General features: G+C 39.3%; 1 protein-coding gene across 1 annotated transcript in view; it reads right to left on the bottom strand.

Annotated features, from left to right (window-relative positions):
• Positions 1-14656, bottom strand: part of DMD (dystrophin) — a 1795368-nt gene extending 1780712 nt beyond the window's left edge. The window contains exons 1-2 of the mRNA XM_068961890.1: positions 14496-14656; positions 4301-4419 (exon numbers count right to left, since the gene is read on the bottom strand). Coding sequence (XP_068817991.1) covers positions 4301-4419; positions 14496-14656 — 280 coding nt within the window. The remainder of the gene's footprint in view (positions 1-4300; positions 4420-14495) is intronic.
• Between the last annotated feature and the right edge of the window lie 4211 nt (positions 14657-18867).

The raw sequence follows: 18867 nt of genomic DNA, 5'->3' as shown, positions 1-18867 counted from the left end.
ATTAGTTGTTTGTCAGTTGCTTCATTTGCTATTATTTTCTCCCATTCAGAAGGCTGTCTTTTCACCTTGCGTATATTTTCCTTTGTTGTGCAGAAGCTTTTAATTTTAATTAGATCCCATTTGTTTATTTTTGCTTTTATTTCCAGAATTCTGGGAGGTGGATCATAGAGGATCCTGCTGTGATTTATGTCTGAGAGTGTTTTGCCTATATTCTCCTCTAGGAGTTTTATAGTTTCTGGTCTTACATTTAGATCTTTAATCCATTTTGAGTTTATTTTTGTGTGCGGTGTTAGAAAGTGATCTAGTTTCATTCTTTTACAAGTGGTTGACCAGTTTTCCCAGCACCACTTGTTAAAGAGATTGTCTTTACTCCATTGTATATTCAAAAGCTATATATCTTCTCTTGATTACTTTCTGAAGACTAATCAACTGCATACAGGTCAAGTGAAGCCAGAGACCATTCATTCAGGAAGAAAACTTTCAAAAAGCAGAGCTAATTCTTAGAAAAGTAGACTCTAAAAGCAACTCAAGAGTGATGCACAGATTAGCCAGGCAGAAAATAGAATCTATGTCACCATCCTCACCCTGGGAAAATGAAGTGGATTAAAACCGAACTAATTGGCTTGTTAATGTCATTTTGAGGTCATAAATATTTCTTGAAAGCCCTAGTGTTCTTCAAATTTTACTCTTGTCATTCATTTTTCATTCTAAAGTCAGTCCGGTAAACCATGGATGATGTGAGCATCATCTTGCACACCCCAGATGGAAATGACTTACTATAGTCAAAAGTCATCTAGAACCGGCACATATTTTTATCCCTGATTTTGTTTTTTTATTTCTTTAAGAAGAGCATCTTCACTTTGCTATTCACAAGGAAAAGCTGACAAAGCATTCTCTTAATGCATAGAGTATTGTGCAGATCTGCAAACAAACCAATTTGTTTGAAACTCAGGGAAGCAAACAATGCATATGAAACCCACAAAGCACTACTGTGTGTGTCTTATAGGGAAATCATAAGAGAAAGTGAATCGAATGACTCACAATAGGATATGTTTGGAAGGAGATAAACCTTTTATATCTATGAGCATAAAGACGCATAAAGTATTAAATAATTTTACCTTAGTAATACTTATTTTTGCATATGTTAACATTTAAACTACCAGAAACAGCTCTTGAAATTGGTTATGCTAATGCCTATTGCTACTCATTTTAAACAGCAATTCCACTTAAAGCCAAACCTCAGGCCTCAAAACAACAGTTAAGGTCAAACGAAGCATACCAAAGTCGATATACACAATATATGAAAAGCTCCAAATTATATTTCAATGACTTGTTTAATTTGTAAATCAACCCAATCAACAAAGCATATGTTTAAAATTCTAAAGACATTTTTGGGTAGGTATTTCTTTAAACCAAATGTAACTTCAATCCCCCAATAATAAATATCTTCCCAAATGTAAAGCTGAATGTTTCATTAGCCTCCTAAGGGGCATATTAGATATGAAAAGAAAATTGCTTTGAAGAATAGCCGAAATCATCATGTATAAGCTAAAAAACCAATATGTGGTTAAATAAAAATATGAACTTCTCAAAGGTAATTACTATATAGGGCATGCAAGAAGTCTATGAGTCTGCCAGTGTGTTAGGGAAGTACACAAATATGCATTAAAAATTATAGCTCAATGTATTTTCAAGAGATGATATCAATGATAATTAAAAGAAAAAATTACCTAAATCATAAGGATTTTTATTTTCTAATTAGTTAATCGCAAAGACAGAATAGTATCTCTTACAATCTAAGACTTAAGTCTTTGAATGCACATTTAATTATTTCCCTAACACACTGGCGGGAACTGATAGATAGCTAAAAAATGTTAAGATTTATACTTAATCTTTACCTTATTGAAATCCATTAAAAAAAACTTTAATAAACCATTTTAGGAAATGGAATGCTTTTTGACTCGGAAGGGAGTCCTAAACAGCAAAAGTTTTCAGATCCAAGAGTTCATTGGCAAAATGAAACTATAACCAGTGGTTTGATCTTTATTAATCAGCTTGTATTTCATACTGTGTTTGGTTGACTTCAAATTGTCAGGTTTGAGGTATTTTTCCCTCAGTTTTTAAATTTATTTATTTTTAATTAGAGGGTAATTTCTTCACTGTGTTGAGGGTGTTCCTACAAGCCTATATGATGTGCATTTCCATACATATTTGCCACTTAGGAATATGGAATTGGGCATATCAGGCTCTTTTATGCTATAAAATACATTATTTAACTGCCTTTTTCTGATTATAGGCATATCAATCTACTTTCCGATTATGATGTGGATGTCTATTCTGGATCCGCTTACCTCACTATTCAAAGGAGGACTTAGAGATCAAAAGCCATTTTATAACTCAACAAGGAAAAGATCTATTTTAAACCTACTATTTTATGAAAGGAGAGGGCACACACAAGAATAACTTGAGCATATATCTCAGACAAAAGAAACGACCATATGCAGATTTAACAACAACAACAACAACAATTAACAGGCTTATCCTTCAGGTTCACACACTATAGCTCTCATTCTCAGGGACTAGAGTTCATATTTTCATTATATCTGCATCTCTACCTCACTGGAGTATGAAAAAACACATATATTGGTACTAGGAGTTAATAGTGAGGTAACCCTCCCCCATCTTGCAAGACAAGGAAATACGATTGATACAATTTCTCCCTTAGAGCTAAACCAAGACTGGAAGGACACTGACCATCTATTGAAGCAATAAGAAGAGGTTAGAGGTATGTATTATCTAAAGGAGAGGAAACATTTCTAGTGTACTTAATCTGATTCCAACTTCACAAACACATTTGCATTGCTATAATTTTCCCTTCTGAAGTCCATATACACGAGTCAATTAGATATGATTATTCTGGTTCTTGTGATTGTTACATATCTCATTTATAATATCTGAGCTTCCATTTTGATTATGTCATTTTTTAAAATCTTGTTTTGTTTAAAATTAACTCCCCCACTACTATGGGTCTGCCGTGAATAAGACCCACCAATATATAGGTCTGCTATGAATAAGATAAGGCAATCAGGTTTCTGGGTCTGTAACACTAAGTAATAGATTCTGGTTGATGATAAATTCACCAGTGAAAAGCTATCCTCTGAGTTATTTTGGAACTTTTCCTGATGGGACCCATGATCACCACTCAAGGATCTCCTGATTGGGGATCGATTCAATATTCCCAAGACAGAAGAATTATATAACCCTATTCAAATATCATCTTGAATTATTAATATATCACAGATAATCAATCCCACTGATACAGCTTCTCCAACTTCTGGGTTTAGAGTGTGGTAAAGCCTCAGTAAAGAGAATATAGCTTGTAATTTCAAAGAAGTTGGCAGATTAAAAAGTGCTTCATAGGCTAGAAGAAAAGCAGAGGTCAGGAATTATTATCCCTCTAATCCACGTGTTTATAGATATGACTATGTAGCACCAAACATACGGATGGAATTTATTTAAGTGTAATATTATAAAAAAAACAGTAGTAGTAGTATTAGTTGCTCAGTCATGTTCAACTCTTTGCAATCCCATGGACTGTAACCTGCCAGGCTCCTCTGTCCATGGGATTCTCCAGGGAGGAATACTGAAGTGGACTGCCATTCCCTTTTCCAGAGGATCTTCCTGACCCAGGGATTGAACCTGGGTCTCCTGCATTGCAGGCAGATTCTTTACTGTTTGAGCTATAGGGAAGACCCCATAAATACAGTGCTCCCCATCAACTAAAGAAGCAGAAAACAAATAACTATTCAATGGAGGACTTCCCCACAGTGACCAATTACAACAGAATCAGCACCAGGAAAAGATTCCCTGATTTAAACAGTAAATCATGTTGCCTTTTATACAGTATATGAATGAAAGTGCCGAGTAGCTAATTAATTACAGCCAATCAGTGTATCAAATCTCTTGGGAGAAAAAGCAAAACATGAACTTTTTAATAATTATTTGGAATCAGTGTCCTCTAAACATAGTATACTTCATCTGTGAAGCATACACTTTCTAAAGGCTTCTGTCTTTTTCTAAAGTTTTATATTTTAGTTTCAGATATTGGAATTTGAGAACTAAGATCATATGTGACGATTCATAATACATTTCGGGAAGGCAGAACATTTTAAATACACCTGGAATACAGAAAAACACAATGCACAGTTTCTAGTTTGTGCTTAGTTTCTGAAAATGTGAAGTCTGAGATGATAAACTTTAAACTGTGCTAAAAACAGTAGCAGTTTAGAAATGTACCAACCTTCAGGATCCAGTAGTTTCTCTATGCCTAACTGATACTTGGCAATGTTGAATGCATGTTCCAGTCGTTGTGTGGCTGACTGCTGGCAAACCACACTATTCCAATCAAACAGGTCTGGCCTGAAACACATACAAATATAAAGACAAATATAAACTGATTGAAAATGTTTCATGAGATTCACTTCAATTCTGATTTTTGATTGACAGACAACCCATGCCCACATTCCTTAAGAGGTGAGTGTTACTCTTCAGTACTCTTCAATGACAGTTCTCATTCAAACCAGGCACAATTATAATAGAAGATCCAGAAGAAAACAAAGCAGAATTGATTCTATCTTATCCAAGCAACAAAAATGTGTTCATCTCATCCAATCTCATGGATTTAAAGACCAGCCATTTGTTGGTATCTTCCCTGGAGAAGGAAATGGCAACCTACTCCAGTACTCTTGCCTTGAAAATCTCATGGACGGAGGAACTTGGTACAGACTACTGTCCATGGGGTCACAAAGAGTTGGCATGACTGAGCGACTTCACTTTTCTAATTCTATAAGCCCTGCCCAGATCTCTTGCCTGAACTTCAGACTCTAGATCCATCTGCTTACTCAGTATCTCTACTGAGAGTCATGGCAAGGCTCTAGTGTTCAAAAGTGACCTGATATTCATCCCCATCGCAATACCCCACCTCACCTACTTGTCTTATAGTTCTCCCTTCCTCAACAATCAATAACAAGGTCAAACTTGTGATGCTCAAGAGAAACTTGGGGTCATCTTTGATGACTCTTTCACCCTCACAGAACACTTACTTGGAAATATATCCAGCATTTGGCCACTTCACAGTATCCTCACTGCTACTATGGTAATCCAAACCCCCCTCGTAGCCTGCACAGATCACTCCATTAGCTTTCTAACTGCTTCCCTCTTCCCACCCTCGCCCTTGTTAATCTATTCTCAGCAGAGTGGTTGCAGTGATCTGGTAAAATGTTTCATTATAACCTTCTCAAATCCCTCCTATCAGGGAAGTAAACTTCATTGATTTAGCTGTGACCTACAAGACCCTACATGGTCTGGCTCCCCACTAACTCTCTGATTTTATTTCTTGCCTCCTTCCTCATGTTCCTCAGACAGGCTAGATCATTTCCTGCATATGCACTTGCTGTTCCCTATGCCTGGAATTCTATTCCCCTAGACACTGACATGGCTCATTCCTCCACTTCCTTTGGGTCTTTACTCAACAGTCACGTTGATGAGTTCTTCCCCGCCCTTCATCCATATAAAATTGCCTGCCCCCCAAACAAGCATACATGGAATCATTTCCTATTCCTCTTTCAGTTCACTTCAGTCATTCAGTCGCTCATTCGTGCCCGACTCTTTGCGACCCCATGAATCGCAACTCCCTGTCCATCACCAACTCCTGGAGTTTAACCAAACTCATGTATATTGAGTTGGTGATGCCATCCAGCGATCTCATCCTCTGTCATTCCCTTCTCCTCCTTCCCTCAATTTCTCCCAGCATCAGAGTCTTTTCCAATGGATCAACTTTTTGTATGAGGTAGCCAAAGGACTGGAGTTTCAGCTTTAGCATCATTCCTTCCAAAGAACACCCACAGCTGATCTCCTTTAATTTGGACTGGTTGGATCTCCTTGCAGTCCAAGGGACTCTCAAGAGTCTTCTCCAACACCACAGTTCAAAAACATCAATTCTTCGGCACTCAGCTGTCTTCACAGTCCAACTCTCACATCCACACATGACCACAGGAAAAACCATAGCCTTGACTAGACGGACCTTTGTTGGCAAAGTAATGTCTCTGCTTTTGAATATGCTATCTAAGTTGGTCATAACTTTCCTTCCAAGGAGTGTCTTTTAATTTCATGGCTGCAATCACCATCTGCAGTGATTTTGGAGGCCAAAAAAATAAAGTCTGACACTGTTTTCACTGTTTCCCCATCTATTTGCCATGAAGTGATGGGACCAGATGCCATGACCTTTGTTTTCTGAATGTTGAGCTTTAAGCCAACTTTTTCACTCTCCTCTTTCACTTTCATCAAAAGACTTTTTAGCTCGTCTTCACTTTCTGCCATAAGGGTGGTGTCATCTGCATATCTGAGGTTATTGAGATTTCACCCGGCATTCTTGATTCCAGCTTGTGCTTCTTCCAGTCCAGCGTTTCTCATGATGTACTCTGCATAGAAGTTAAATAAGCAGGGTGACAATATACAGCCTTGATGGACCCAGTCTGTTGTTCCATGTCCAGTTCTAACTGTTGCTTCCTGACCTGCATATAGGTTTCTCAAGAGGCAGGTCAGGTGCTCTGGTTTGCCTATCTTTTTCAGAATTTTCCACAGTTTATTGTGATCCACACAGTCAAAGGCTTTGGCATTGTCAATAAAGCAGAAATAGATGTTTTCCTGGAACTCTCTTGCTTTTTCCATGATCCAGCAGATGTTGGCAATTTGATCTCTGGTTCCTCTGCCTTTTCTAAAACCAGCTTGAACACCTGGAAGGTCACGGTTCATGTATTGCTGAAGCCTGGCTTGCAGTATTTTAAGCATTACTTTGCTAATGGGTGAGATGAGCGCAACTGTGCAGTAGTTTGACCATTCTTTGGCATTGCCTTTCTTTGGGATTGGAATGAAAACTGACCTTTTCCAGTCCTGTGGCCACTGCTGAGATTTCCATATTTGTTGGCATAGTGAGTGCAGCACTTTCACAGCATCATCTTTCAGGATTTGAAATAGCTCAACTGGAATTCCATCACCTCCACTAGCTTTGTTCGTAGTGATGCTTTCTAAGGCCCACTTGACTTCATATTCCAGGATGTCTGACTCTAGGTGAGTGATCACACCATGGTGATTATCTGGGTCATGAAGATCTTTTTGTACAGTTCATCAGTGTATTCTTGCCACCTCTTCTTAATATTTTCTGCTTCTGTTAGGTCCCTACCATTTCTTTCCTGTGTTGAGCCCATCTTTGCATGAAATGTTCTCTTGGTATCTCTAATTTTCTTGAAGAGATCTCTAGTCTTTCCCAATCTATTTTTCTTCTTTATTTCTTTGCATTGATGGCTGAGGAAGGCTTTCTTATCTCTCCTTGCTATTCTTTGGAATTCTGCATTCAAATGGGTATATCTTTCCTTTTCTCCTTTGCTTTTCACTTCCCGTCTTTTCAGAGCTATTTGGAAGACTTCCTCAGACAGCCATTTTGCTTTTTTCATTTCTTTTTCTTGGGGATGGCCTTGATTCCTGTCTCCTGTACAATGTCATAAACCCCCATCCATAGTTCATCAGGCACTCTATCAGATCTAGTCCCTTACATCTATTTCTCAATCCACTCTATAGTCATAAGGGATTTGATTTACATCATACCTGAATGGTCTAGTGGTTTTCTCCACTTTCTTCAATTTCAGTCTGAATTTGACCATAAGGAGTTCATGATCCAAGTCACAGTCAGCTCCCAGTCTTGTTTTTGCTGACTGTCTAGAGCTTCTCTATCTTTGGCTGCAAAGAATATAATCAATCTGATTTTGGTGTTGACCATCTGGTGATGTCCATGTGTAGAGTCTTTTCTTGTGTTGTTGGAAGAGGGTGTTTGCTATGACTAGTGCATTCTCTTGGCAGAACTCTATTAGCCTTTGCCCTGCTTCATTCTGTACTCCAAGGCCAAATTTGCCTGTTACTCCAGGTGTTTCTTGACTTCCTACTTTTGCATTCCAGTCCCCTATAATGAAAAGGACATCTTTTTGGGTGTTAGTTCTAGAAGGTCTTGTAGGTCTTCATAGAACTGTTCAACTTCAGCTTCTTTGGCGTTACTGGTCAGGGTATAGACTTGAATTACCATGATATTTAATGGTTTGCCTTGGAAACAAACAGAGTTCATTCTGTCGTTTTTGAGATTGCATCTAAATACTACATTTCAGAATCTTTTGTTGACTATGATGGCTACTCCATTTCTTCTAAAGGATTCCTGCCCACAATAGTAGATATAATGGTCATCTGAGTTAAATTCACCCATTCCAGTTCATCTTAGTTCACTGATTTCTAGAATATCGATGTTCACTCTTGCCATCTCCTGTTTGAGCACCTCCAATTTGCCTTGATTAATGGACCTAACATTCCAGGTTCCTCTTTACAGCATCGAATCTTGCTCATATCACCAGTCCCATTCACAACTGGGTGTTGTTTTTCTTTGGCTCCATCCCTTCATTCTTTCTGGAGTTATTTCTCCACTGATCTCCAGTAGCATATTGGGCACCTATTAGTGGCTTTATACTTTTCTCCTTAGCACTTTACTTAGCTTTATAACTTTTCTCCTTAGCATTCAACATATTGTACATTTAGTTCATCTTATTTATCTATTTCTGCACTTGAATGTAAAATAATTTCTGCCAGGTGTGTTCACTTCAAGAAATCCAGCCTGACACACAGGAAGGGCTCAATAAGTATTTACTGACTTCACCAGAGAATGGTTGAGAACATACTATATGATTGTCATTTTCCTTGGTAACAGAGCAATACCAATTCATGTAAGAGGCAGTTCTTATCTATAATGATTTTAACCATATTGAGGAAAAATGTGTACATCATAAATAAATACATTTTAAGTGTGATAAATGCAGATAATAATATATAAGTTTTTCTAAAATCTGAAGGAAAAATATAAAGTTTTTTTCTGAGGCTTAAGGGAGTCTTAAATGGTGATTTGGGCTTAGACTTATGAAAAGTGCTTGAGAATAGAATTTTAAATTGTGTGGTTATTAGAGAATCATTGCTCTTAGGGAAGGAAAGAACAGAAGGTGACAGTCACTCAAGCCCTCACGGGCCTGGCTCCACTGGGAGATTTCCAGTATCGAGTGGTGGGAGATAGGGTTAGGAGTAGGGATTGGGGTGAGTTTGCAAAAGGCCTTGACTGGTAAGGAATTACAATTATCCCAACAACATTGGAAACCAATGATTAAGTGCTTCATCATCTTTCCTGGATCACAGATACCTTTGAGAATCTGATGAGTTCTATGAAACATCTACCTAGACAAAATACCTATCCATATCTTTATTTTTTTAATTTTTATTGTAGTGTAGTTGGTTTACAATGTTGTGTTAGTTTCTGCTGTACAGCAAAGTGAATCAGCCACACATATACATGTACATCCTCCTTTTTCGATTTCCTTCCTATTTATGTCACCACAGAGCACTGAGTTCCTTATGCTATACAACAGCTTCCAACAAGCTATTTTATACATAGTGACTATACATAGTGTATATATGTCAATTTCAATCTCCCAAATCATGCCAACACCCCTTTGTTCCCCCTTGGTATCCACATGTTTGTTCTCTATGTCTGTGTCTCTTTTTCTGCTTTGCAAAGAATATCATCTGTACGAATTTTTTCAAATTCCACATATATGCATTAATATATGATATTTACTTTTCTCTTTCTGACTTACTTTACTTTGTGTGACAATCTCTAGATAGAATTACAAAGAATTTTAGGACTTTGGTGTCTGTCAATAGACTCCTGCTTAAGAATTCATGCTCTGCAGAGAGGATGCTACAAGGAAAGGCTTAGCTGCTATTTTTCTAAAAGCAGAATTCAAAATAAACATACAACTTTATTTCTCCTGTGACCCTTTTTTTCTCTACTTGCTCCTATCCTGTTTAATTTACCAGGCTTTTGTGTACTTCTTAGTAAATATAGTCTCCTCTGTACACTCCAGATTACCTAAAATGACCAACAACCTCTTAGAACCTAAAATGTACACACACACACACACACACACACACACACACACAGACAGACACGGAGCTGTCTCTAGTTGTGTGACTGTATGAAAAAAAAAATTAAATCCTAGACTATTTGGAGAAAGTTTTAACTTCACTATGCAACCTCTGCCCCATCTTCATTTCTCCATCTCTCAGCAAGGGAAGTGGAAAAGAATATAGGTGGGAGAGTGTGGGAAACTAGTTTCTCATCTACAGCACAGTAAACACGGTTAAATGAATGTGATTTTTAAAAAAAGATTGCTTCCACATTTAAGCCCTTTTCCCTTCATCTTCTCCCCCTTTCTCCCTAGCCAGTAACTCATCACCTGGATGAGGAGTTATCTGAGCCATATAATCTATTTGAGCTTCAGTGTTTTCATTTCAAAAAGAAGGCAATGATGTTCCAAATGGTCTTTGAGGTCTCTTCTGGCACTAAAATCAATCTAACAAAATGTTTTATATCATTAAAATACACCATTTATTAACACTTTAAATAACTGTGATTTTCAAGTGCATAAAGAATTGTAAAACTAACCAACTGAAGAGGAAAGCCATATACTATCCCGTGCTAACCTAGACTGTAACTCATAAATAAGAATGTGCAATCAAGGATCACCAGTCTTCTGAGAAAACTGACATACTGAATGAGATAGCATAGCCTAGTAGAGTTCTCTATGAATCCACAATCTGGGCTCTACCACATATTAACTGTGAAAATATTTCAATCAAAAGTGGAACCAGAGGATACAAAATGGAGAATTCCACACACGTGCCTTAAGAAGAATGTAATGTTAGAATTGAGAGCCTAGTTTTCTATAAATGCCTGTTTTACAGAAATCAAGCCTTATCTCCCAACCAATGAATATCCACTCAGAATCTCTTCCCTTCCTTAAGGCAATGAACTTACTGCCTGCACTCCAGCTGGACTGTTCCCTCTTTGCAATCCTTGCCCATACACACAGTCTGCCCCAAACTCCTGAAAGACTCACCTGTATCTCACTATAGCAAGTTTCCCAAATTGCAATTCCTCTGTTATTCCTGAATAAACTCAATTTCTGATCGTTTGAGATTGCCTCCTTTTATCTTTCTATTTTGGGTGACAGTCAAATGGTCTTATATAAATCACACAACCTCTCTGTGCCTCAGTTTCCCAATTTGTGAAATGGGGACAATGATAGTATGTAAGTCATGAGAAACAGATGGGCCATTGTCCAGAGAACAGTGCCTACACAGTAATAATTGCTTCAAAACACTAACTTCTATTACTTTGTTTTAAGCTTAATTATATTTATAAAATAACAGGAAAACATTTTCAATTTATAGATTCAAGCCCAAACTTATAGAACAGATATAAATTTATAATACTGTTGATGTAAGAATAATAATAGAATAATAGAATAGAAGGTGGAAGAGAAGAAGAGGAAGTATGTATAAGGATGATAATTTCCTCATCCTTCTTTTCAGGTGAACAGACCTTGTCTAAACTTGATGAAAATAGGTATACAACTGTCATTTAAAGGCACACAGGCAACAACTGTAAGAATAAAATGATTATAACATAGTAATGAAATCAAGAAATAGATGGGGTGAGATGTAAGATGTGTGGGCTTCACATTAAGGAATAAATCCACCTACTGTCAGAAATGAATTAATCAAGAAATAAAATATTTATAATTATGAAAACCATCAGAGAGAATAATACAAGTTGCCAACAGTAACCACTAGCAAGTAGAGTGTGATGGAGTAGGACTGGGGTCAGGAAGATATATTTTATTTCTTTCTGTCCTTTTCCTCCCTCTCTAATGTCTAACTGTTTTTAAATCATGTGCTATGTTACTTCTATGGGAATAAATTAAGAAATTAGAAAGAAAATTTTATTGCAACTGTATACTTAGTGCAATTTATTTGCATATTTTGAGCATGTCTTATGTCTTGTGAAAGTCGCTCAGTTGTGTCTATTTGAGACCCCATGGACTGTAGCCTGTTAGGCTCCTCTGTCCATGGAATTCTCCAGGCAAGAATACTGGAGTGGGTAGCTGTTCCCTTCTCCAGGGGATCTTCCCAACATTTTGGGGGATCAAACCCAGGTCATCAGCATTGCAGGCAGATTCTTTACCATCTGAGCCACCAAGGAAGCCCAAGAATAATGGAGTGGGTAGCCTATCCTTTCTCCAGTGGATCTTCCCAACCCAGGAATCAAACTGGGGTCTCCTGTATTGCATATGGATTCTTTACCAGCTGAGTTAATTATCATTTGGTTGTTTTTCCCACAAAGTAGAATCTGGCTTTCTTTTAACTGCACTTTAGTGAACTCTGTCTTTTAATTTAATACTTTTAATTCCTTACATATTAAGAGAAAATTTAGCCTTAAAGAAAAATAAAACCACTAACAGCCTGATCTTTGGCAAGGCTCTTTGTCAATTCCTATGCTCTTTATCAAGTTCATGCCTTTGTTCTACATAATCTCTCAATTATTGAAATCAGGACACCTCATGACATTCCTGTGTTCCAATGACAACCATCCTGAAACAAAAAGTTCAACCATTTTCTTTCTCTTTAGATAAATAATATGAACATCTGTCAGAGACAAAAAGAAGACAAAGATGATTCATGAAAGAGTATTAGCAACTTTGAGAAACCTTCTGAGAAGTAACCATGTTATGTATAAAAAAGGAGTTACTGATGGTTCATTTAGTATTATAGAAGAATATATCAATGGAGATATTTGGAGAGGCAAAGAGTAGGTCAGGGACAGGGAGGGAAACCTAGATATGTTTACTGCATTACTTAGAACTATATTCAGAAATCATGAAATAAAATATTAACAAATGTAGTCTGTGAACATGCTGGCAGGACTGAAGTGGTCCACTTGAAAAGGAAATGTTAACAAGCCAACAAGGACCACATAACCTGATCCTCAATATTTCTGTTCATCTGCAAATATGTACATGAACAGCAAGATCAATATGTTCTGGCCCTTACCGTGAAGCATGTGGCTGCATAAATGAATACTGCCTTATAATGCAGAATGAACGTCTCTATCCCCTCTCATCTGGCTTTATTGAGGCTGTGGAATACTTTTCTTCGTGTCACATGTTGGGGAAAACAACGTTTTAACGTTGTTTAACATGCCAACTGAGAGTGAGCCTGCCTTCTTTCCAAAATCAGGTTGCTGAGTCATTCACCTGGAAACTCAGTCTGGATGGGGTTAATTAAACCCAGCTGGAGCAAGACACCTGACAAAGATGCTTATTTAGAGAGTGTTTGCTCCCGGATTAGTAAACCAGAAAGAAAATTTATATTCTGGACATTTCTAGAAGCAAGATTGGCACAGGAAAATGGTAGAGTAGACCCGTCGAGAAGAGTAAGATCAAAGTGAGAAAAGATAAACTGCATTGAAAATCAGGGAAGATGCAGACCAGTGGCATTTCAAACACAGTTAATAAGGCAAGCATTTGACCCTGGGGATTGGGCTGGGGAAAAGAAATGGGGAATAAGAAAATCAAAGCAGATGTTCCTTACAGATAATGTATTATACATAGAATGTATATTAATGCATTCGTTATATATAATGCATATATTTACCGTGTTGTTTTGCTTTTTCTTGAACTGTTATTAATTCACTTACTGATCTCCGTTATACAAGAAAAAGCAAACAACTATTTTGCTATCTTAGAAAATATAATAATGTGAATACAGTTAAGGACATTTGGTTCACTATGTCACACTGAGTTCCTCTTATAAGACCGACAGAACAACTCTCTCTGATGCTTTACAGGAATTGCTTTGCTGTTACAAAGCAGTTGTTTCTTTTGTTATTCTGAGCCCTGAGTCACAGAATTAATTGTGGTCTGCTCTTTGCCTTGGTTGCTAAGATGCTCAGAACCTTTTCTAACCCCAAAATGTATATTTTATATATATATTTTATCTACATACACACACACACACGCATGCACAGCCTTATAGTTTTTGCTATCTAAGTGTGTATCTGACAGGAGAAATGTTTCTTTTTCACATTATTAATCTGATGATGGTAATTGATTATACTATAGCCACTCACATAAGATCTGCAACTATTTTTAATGCTAGAGTTGACTCATATTAACACGTTATTTGTAGAGAAAGAGCAACTCTATTCTTGGCAAAATTAGAATGTAACCTTGATTTTCTGGCAGTCTCAATTTCAAAGGTGCTGATCCCCTCCCCCATCATAATCACATACATGCTCTGATAGTTTTAATATTTCGACAACTAAGTGATATATCACTTAAAAACCAGAATATTCTTATTCAGAGGATCCCAATGGATGGATAGATCAATATGGTCAACATAAAATTACATTGCATTGTGGAAAATGATCTGGAACCAGCCTGGACAAAAATATATCAGTCTCTAAATTAATACTTACAAAAAATTATTCAGTGTCTCAGAAATCTCCTTACCTATGACTGTGGATGAGCGCATTCAAAGCCAAACCATCAGACCAGCTGGTGGTGAAGTTAATGACATTAACCTGTGGATAATTACGAGTTGATTGTCGGACCCAGCTCAGGAGTATCTTCTCACTGTTGGTTTGTTGCAATCCAGCCATGATATTTTTCATTACATTTTTGACCTACGTGTGGAAAGAAATTTTCATAAGAAAATGTATGAATAAGAAGCACACAAACTTAAACCTAACTAGCTCAGCAGTGGTGATGGATTTACACTGATCAGGAAACCCTCCCATGATGAAGGCTTGGCCAGTTATGGACACCCAGATTCACCCACTCCTAGAAGACAGGACAAAGGTCAGTTTTCTCCCTGCCTCGAGAATGCACAGGGAGCTGGTGCTCCTTGAACAAAAGAATCTTGAAAGATCATTCTCAACAAAGTGTCTGGCATGAACCAGAGCACCAACTGCAGACAAAAATGACTGGGGCCCAACAGGTTGGCCCTGGGTTGGTTTCTGCCTTATTTGCCCCTCTGCTGGCAGCATGAAATCCTTCCCACGAAGGGTGGGTAAGGAGTCCTTTTGTGCTTGTTTTGGACAGGGAAGTGAAAGGGCTTCAGGTCAATGAAACAGACGTGGTCGAACACTCAAGATGCTCACACGCGCAGAGAAGTTAGATGGTGCTAAGTCAAAGGATACAGTCTTGTGTGCTGGGCTCAGGAACACCTGCCGCCACCCGCCCCGCCGCCACCCCTCTCCCCGCCACGGCCGGGTGGTCAGGAGGCTGGCTCCATCAGCAACTGCCACTGCTCCTCTGAGAAGTCATAGCCTCCTTCCCAACACACAGTTCCCAGACCACCTCCAGAGTCACCGTCAGAATTCTCTACTTCTGCCTTGTCGGCTGTGGTCATCTCTGCAGCGTCCCCTGGTTTAAGAAATTCGGCCATGTTGCAAAAGATAAGGTTGAAGTCAAGAGCAAACAGCATGATGGCCAAGAAAACCCAAGGCCGGGGCCTGTCCCAGTTATTTCGAAACAGGCGTGATGGAGATGGTGAAGGAGATGAGGGCTGCTGTAACGTCTCCTAGGAAGTCCAACAGGGGCCTGCAGCAGGCCTGCCACTTGTTCATCAGCCTGGCAGCAGCGAGGACAAAATCGAGGGCCGGCAGGGACCCCAGCAAGAGCGTGGTGAGGAAGGCAGAGGCTGCAGGAGAGAAGCGACTCTGCCACCAGCAGGCAGCCTCCGAGCGAGCAGGGAAGGGAAGGCGGCTGGGAGTGAGCCAGCAGGTGCGCAGGACCCCTGGGTCCTGAGAGGGGGTTGGAGGTCATGTGGTGGCATTGGCTGGGCCCCTCCCACCCGGCTCGAAAGGGAGCAGAAACCAAAACCGCAGGAGAAGAAGGAAAAGACCAGATTCAGTTTTCTTTTTATGAATTGGTTTCTGCCCATTTGATTCTCTCTTTGGCTCTGTGCAGGTGCAAATGCCATTCGGCAGCTGGTTGTATTTCCAACTGTCATTCTTCTAACTCAGCTGACGCAGAAATCCATTTTCTAGGTTTCCAGGATGCAGTTGACACCTCATTATGGGACAGACCATCTACATATTCTGTTAAAGGAATAATTACCAGGCTACTTCTTTAATATAAGCCAGACCCCTTATCACATACTTAAAGGAAGCATATAAGTAAATGTGATTTGTTTTACCACCAAGGGCTTCCCTTTCAGCAAGTGTAAGGTCCATAGACTACCAACATTTGATCAGGTGATGAATATTTATTGTGTATTCTAAATATGACATTTTATTTTGCTTCTTCATCCATGCAGAAGTTAACAAATGCCTTTGGGGAAAATACATATTTTAACATCTCCAGTGTTAGTCATCCTTTTATGAAAGATTCAAAGCAAATTTTAGGATAGACTATTAAATCGAACTTTAAAATACTTGAAAAGGATTTAAGATGATGTTTTGTAAATGTGGTAACGATGTGAAGATGTGAAATCTCTACATACGTTTGTCACCATCCCTTGATAGCTAAATCTATTATGTAGGGGTGGATTATCCAGTTTTCTTAATTCCTTCCTGACCTGCTTATTTAGCCAGTTACTTAGTGAATAAATAGGTCAAATAGTTATGTAAGATATGTCATTTTCCTCATCATATTTTCAAGTTATAAAATACGCAGCCTCCATGTACAGAGACCGTTGGATGAATCCTGTGCTGAACCAGGGTCGGGATAGCATATACTGGCTCAGGAGCTGTGATGGATTCGCACTGATCAGGCAGCCCTCCCATGATGAATGGGATTCATTTGTGAAATCCTTAGCCAGACTGCCCTCTATGCACATAATGTTAAAGGACGACAGAGTATTCAATCCAAAGCTCCTTTAGCATCGTTATGTCACTAATTCAGCTTATCAGCCTCAGCCTCATTGCTGTTGCTTCTACCTGGGTGCAAATGTTGCTGAGAAAAAAGAATTATGAAGGGCAATGTGAGGTAACAGTTCTTATGCTGCTGCTGCTGTGTCACTTCAGTCATGTCCGACTCTGTGCGACCCCATAGACGGCAGCCCACCAGGCTCCCCCGTCCCTGGGATTCTCCAGGCAAGAACACTGGAATGGGTTGCCATTGCCTTCTCCAATGCATGAAAGTGAAAAGTGAAAGTGAAGTCGCTCAGTCATGTCCGACCCTCAGTGACCCCATGGGCTGCAGCCTACCAGGCTCCTCCGTCCATGGGATTTTCCAGGCAAGAGTACTGGAGTGGGTTGCCGTTTTCTTATATTCCTACATAAAAGACAGTTCCTAAGAAATCTGTATTTTAAGTAGGAAGCAGAACAGGCTCTATCTTAAAAGCAGGACTCCATCTTGGGATGGACTGTGGACTTTGAGCTATATGCCCAGTATCTATGGAAACCACATACCAACTGGAAAACCAGGCCCCCAGAAGGAAGAGCCCCAGGGCTTTCCATCGCCTGCAAGAATACCCTAAACCCTAATTATCTGTGTAACCGAATAGAATCATACATTCTATTATGCTTATTGGGGTATGGCCACAAGCCTATTGATAATTGTCCACTGTTAATTACCTAGGCTTAAGGCTTATGAATCACGGGTTAACTTTGATTGTATCTTTCTTTTTCCTTTGTTCAGACTAGTTTCAGGGAATTTTGGGAAAGTGGGTTTGAACACATACACTTAGGGTATATAAGGTCCTTGTCTAAGAGGAGACTCTGCCTTGGGCCTGCTGGTGTAATAAACTGCACTACATTATCTGCATTTTCCTTCTGAGTGAGTTTGTTTTCTGGGACGCGTGGCTACAACATATTAAGGATCAACCTCAGTCAGACAAGGTTTCCCTGGTGGTTCAGTAGGTAAAGAATCTGCCTGTAATGCAGGAAATGTGGTTCGATCCTTCTATTGGCAAGATCCCCTGGAGGAAGAAATGGCAACCCACTCCAGTATTCTTGCAGGGATAATCCCATGGACAGAGGAACCTAGCGGGCCCCAGTCCACGCAGTCACAAAGTGTCAGATATGACTGAGCAGCTAAGCACACACACAGTCAGTGAGACACTGAGCTGCTCCTGAGTTTTGAAGCAAAAAAAAAAGAAGTCCCCCACCCTCAGAGCTCATTGCCCCGAGAGTTATTTATAGTTTAAATAACTGTGTGTGTGTGTGGGAGGGGGTGTATACAGCTATTTTTAAAAGGAAAAAAGAAAAGAAATGTCTTTGAGCACTGATTTTAAAAAAATGACCAGGAGTTAATGGGGCAAAGAAGGTGGGATAGACATGAAGATGTACTACCAGGATTCTCCTTTAAGGAAGGGGCTTGTTTCTCCAACTGTCAAGAGCAGAAGTTACCCCTGAGTCCCCTCAGGAACTACTTGAGTTGCTGAGGCATGTCACCTAAGGTCACAACCCTCCTAGGACAGCCCACCTATCAACTGATTAAGGGAAAGTGTATAAAGACTCAGCCATGTCAGCCCCACTAAGGACAACTCTGAAGACTCATTCTAGCTCCCAGCTTTCCACAGAGTTCAAGAAGGCTCTTGGGTGTGTATCCATTAACGACCTGCCTGCAATCTCAGAGTCTGTGTCCCAGAATCCATCCTGTGACTAAAAGGAGTTACAGCAGAGGGGCATGACTGAAGAGAGGAAGGAGCAGTTTTCTCTTAAGACAAAGAATGGATGGTAGTGTGTGAAAGACCTGCAGAAGACCGGGTGACGGCCTGTTTTGCCCAGAAGGCACTAGGTAGGCAGGAAGTTACAGAAAGGGCTTTCAGCAGCACAAAATCCATCTTTCTCTTACCCATATAAGATAATACAAACATTCCACTGTGCAGGATCCCTACAACTGGGTATTTCTTTGTAGGCAGCCAGCAAAGGTG

The sequence above is a fragment of the Capricornis sumatraensis genome, chromosome X (assembly GCF_032405125.1).
Source record: "Capricornis sumatraensis isolate serow.1 chromosome X, serow.2, whole genome shotgun sequence".
In the NCBI taxonomy this organism is placed as follows: Eukaryota; Metazoa; Chordata; class Mammalia; order Artiodactyla; family Bovidae; genus Capricornis; species Capricornis sumatraensis.
The sequence above is the reverse complement of the archived record's forward strand: the minus strand, read 5'-3'. Positions and strand labels throughout refer to the sequence as shown.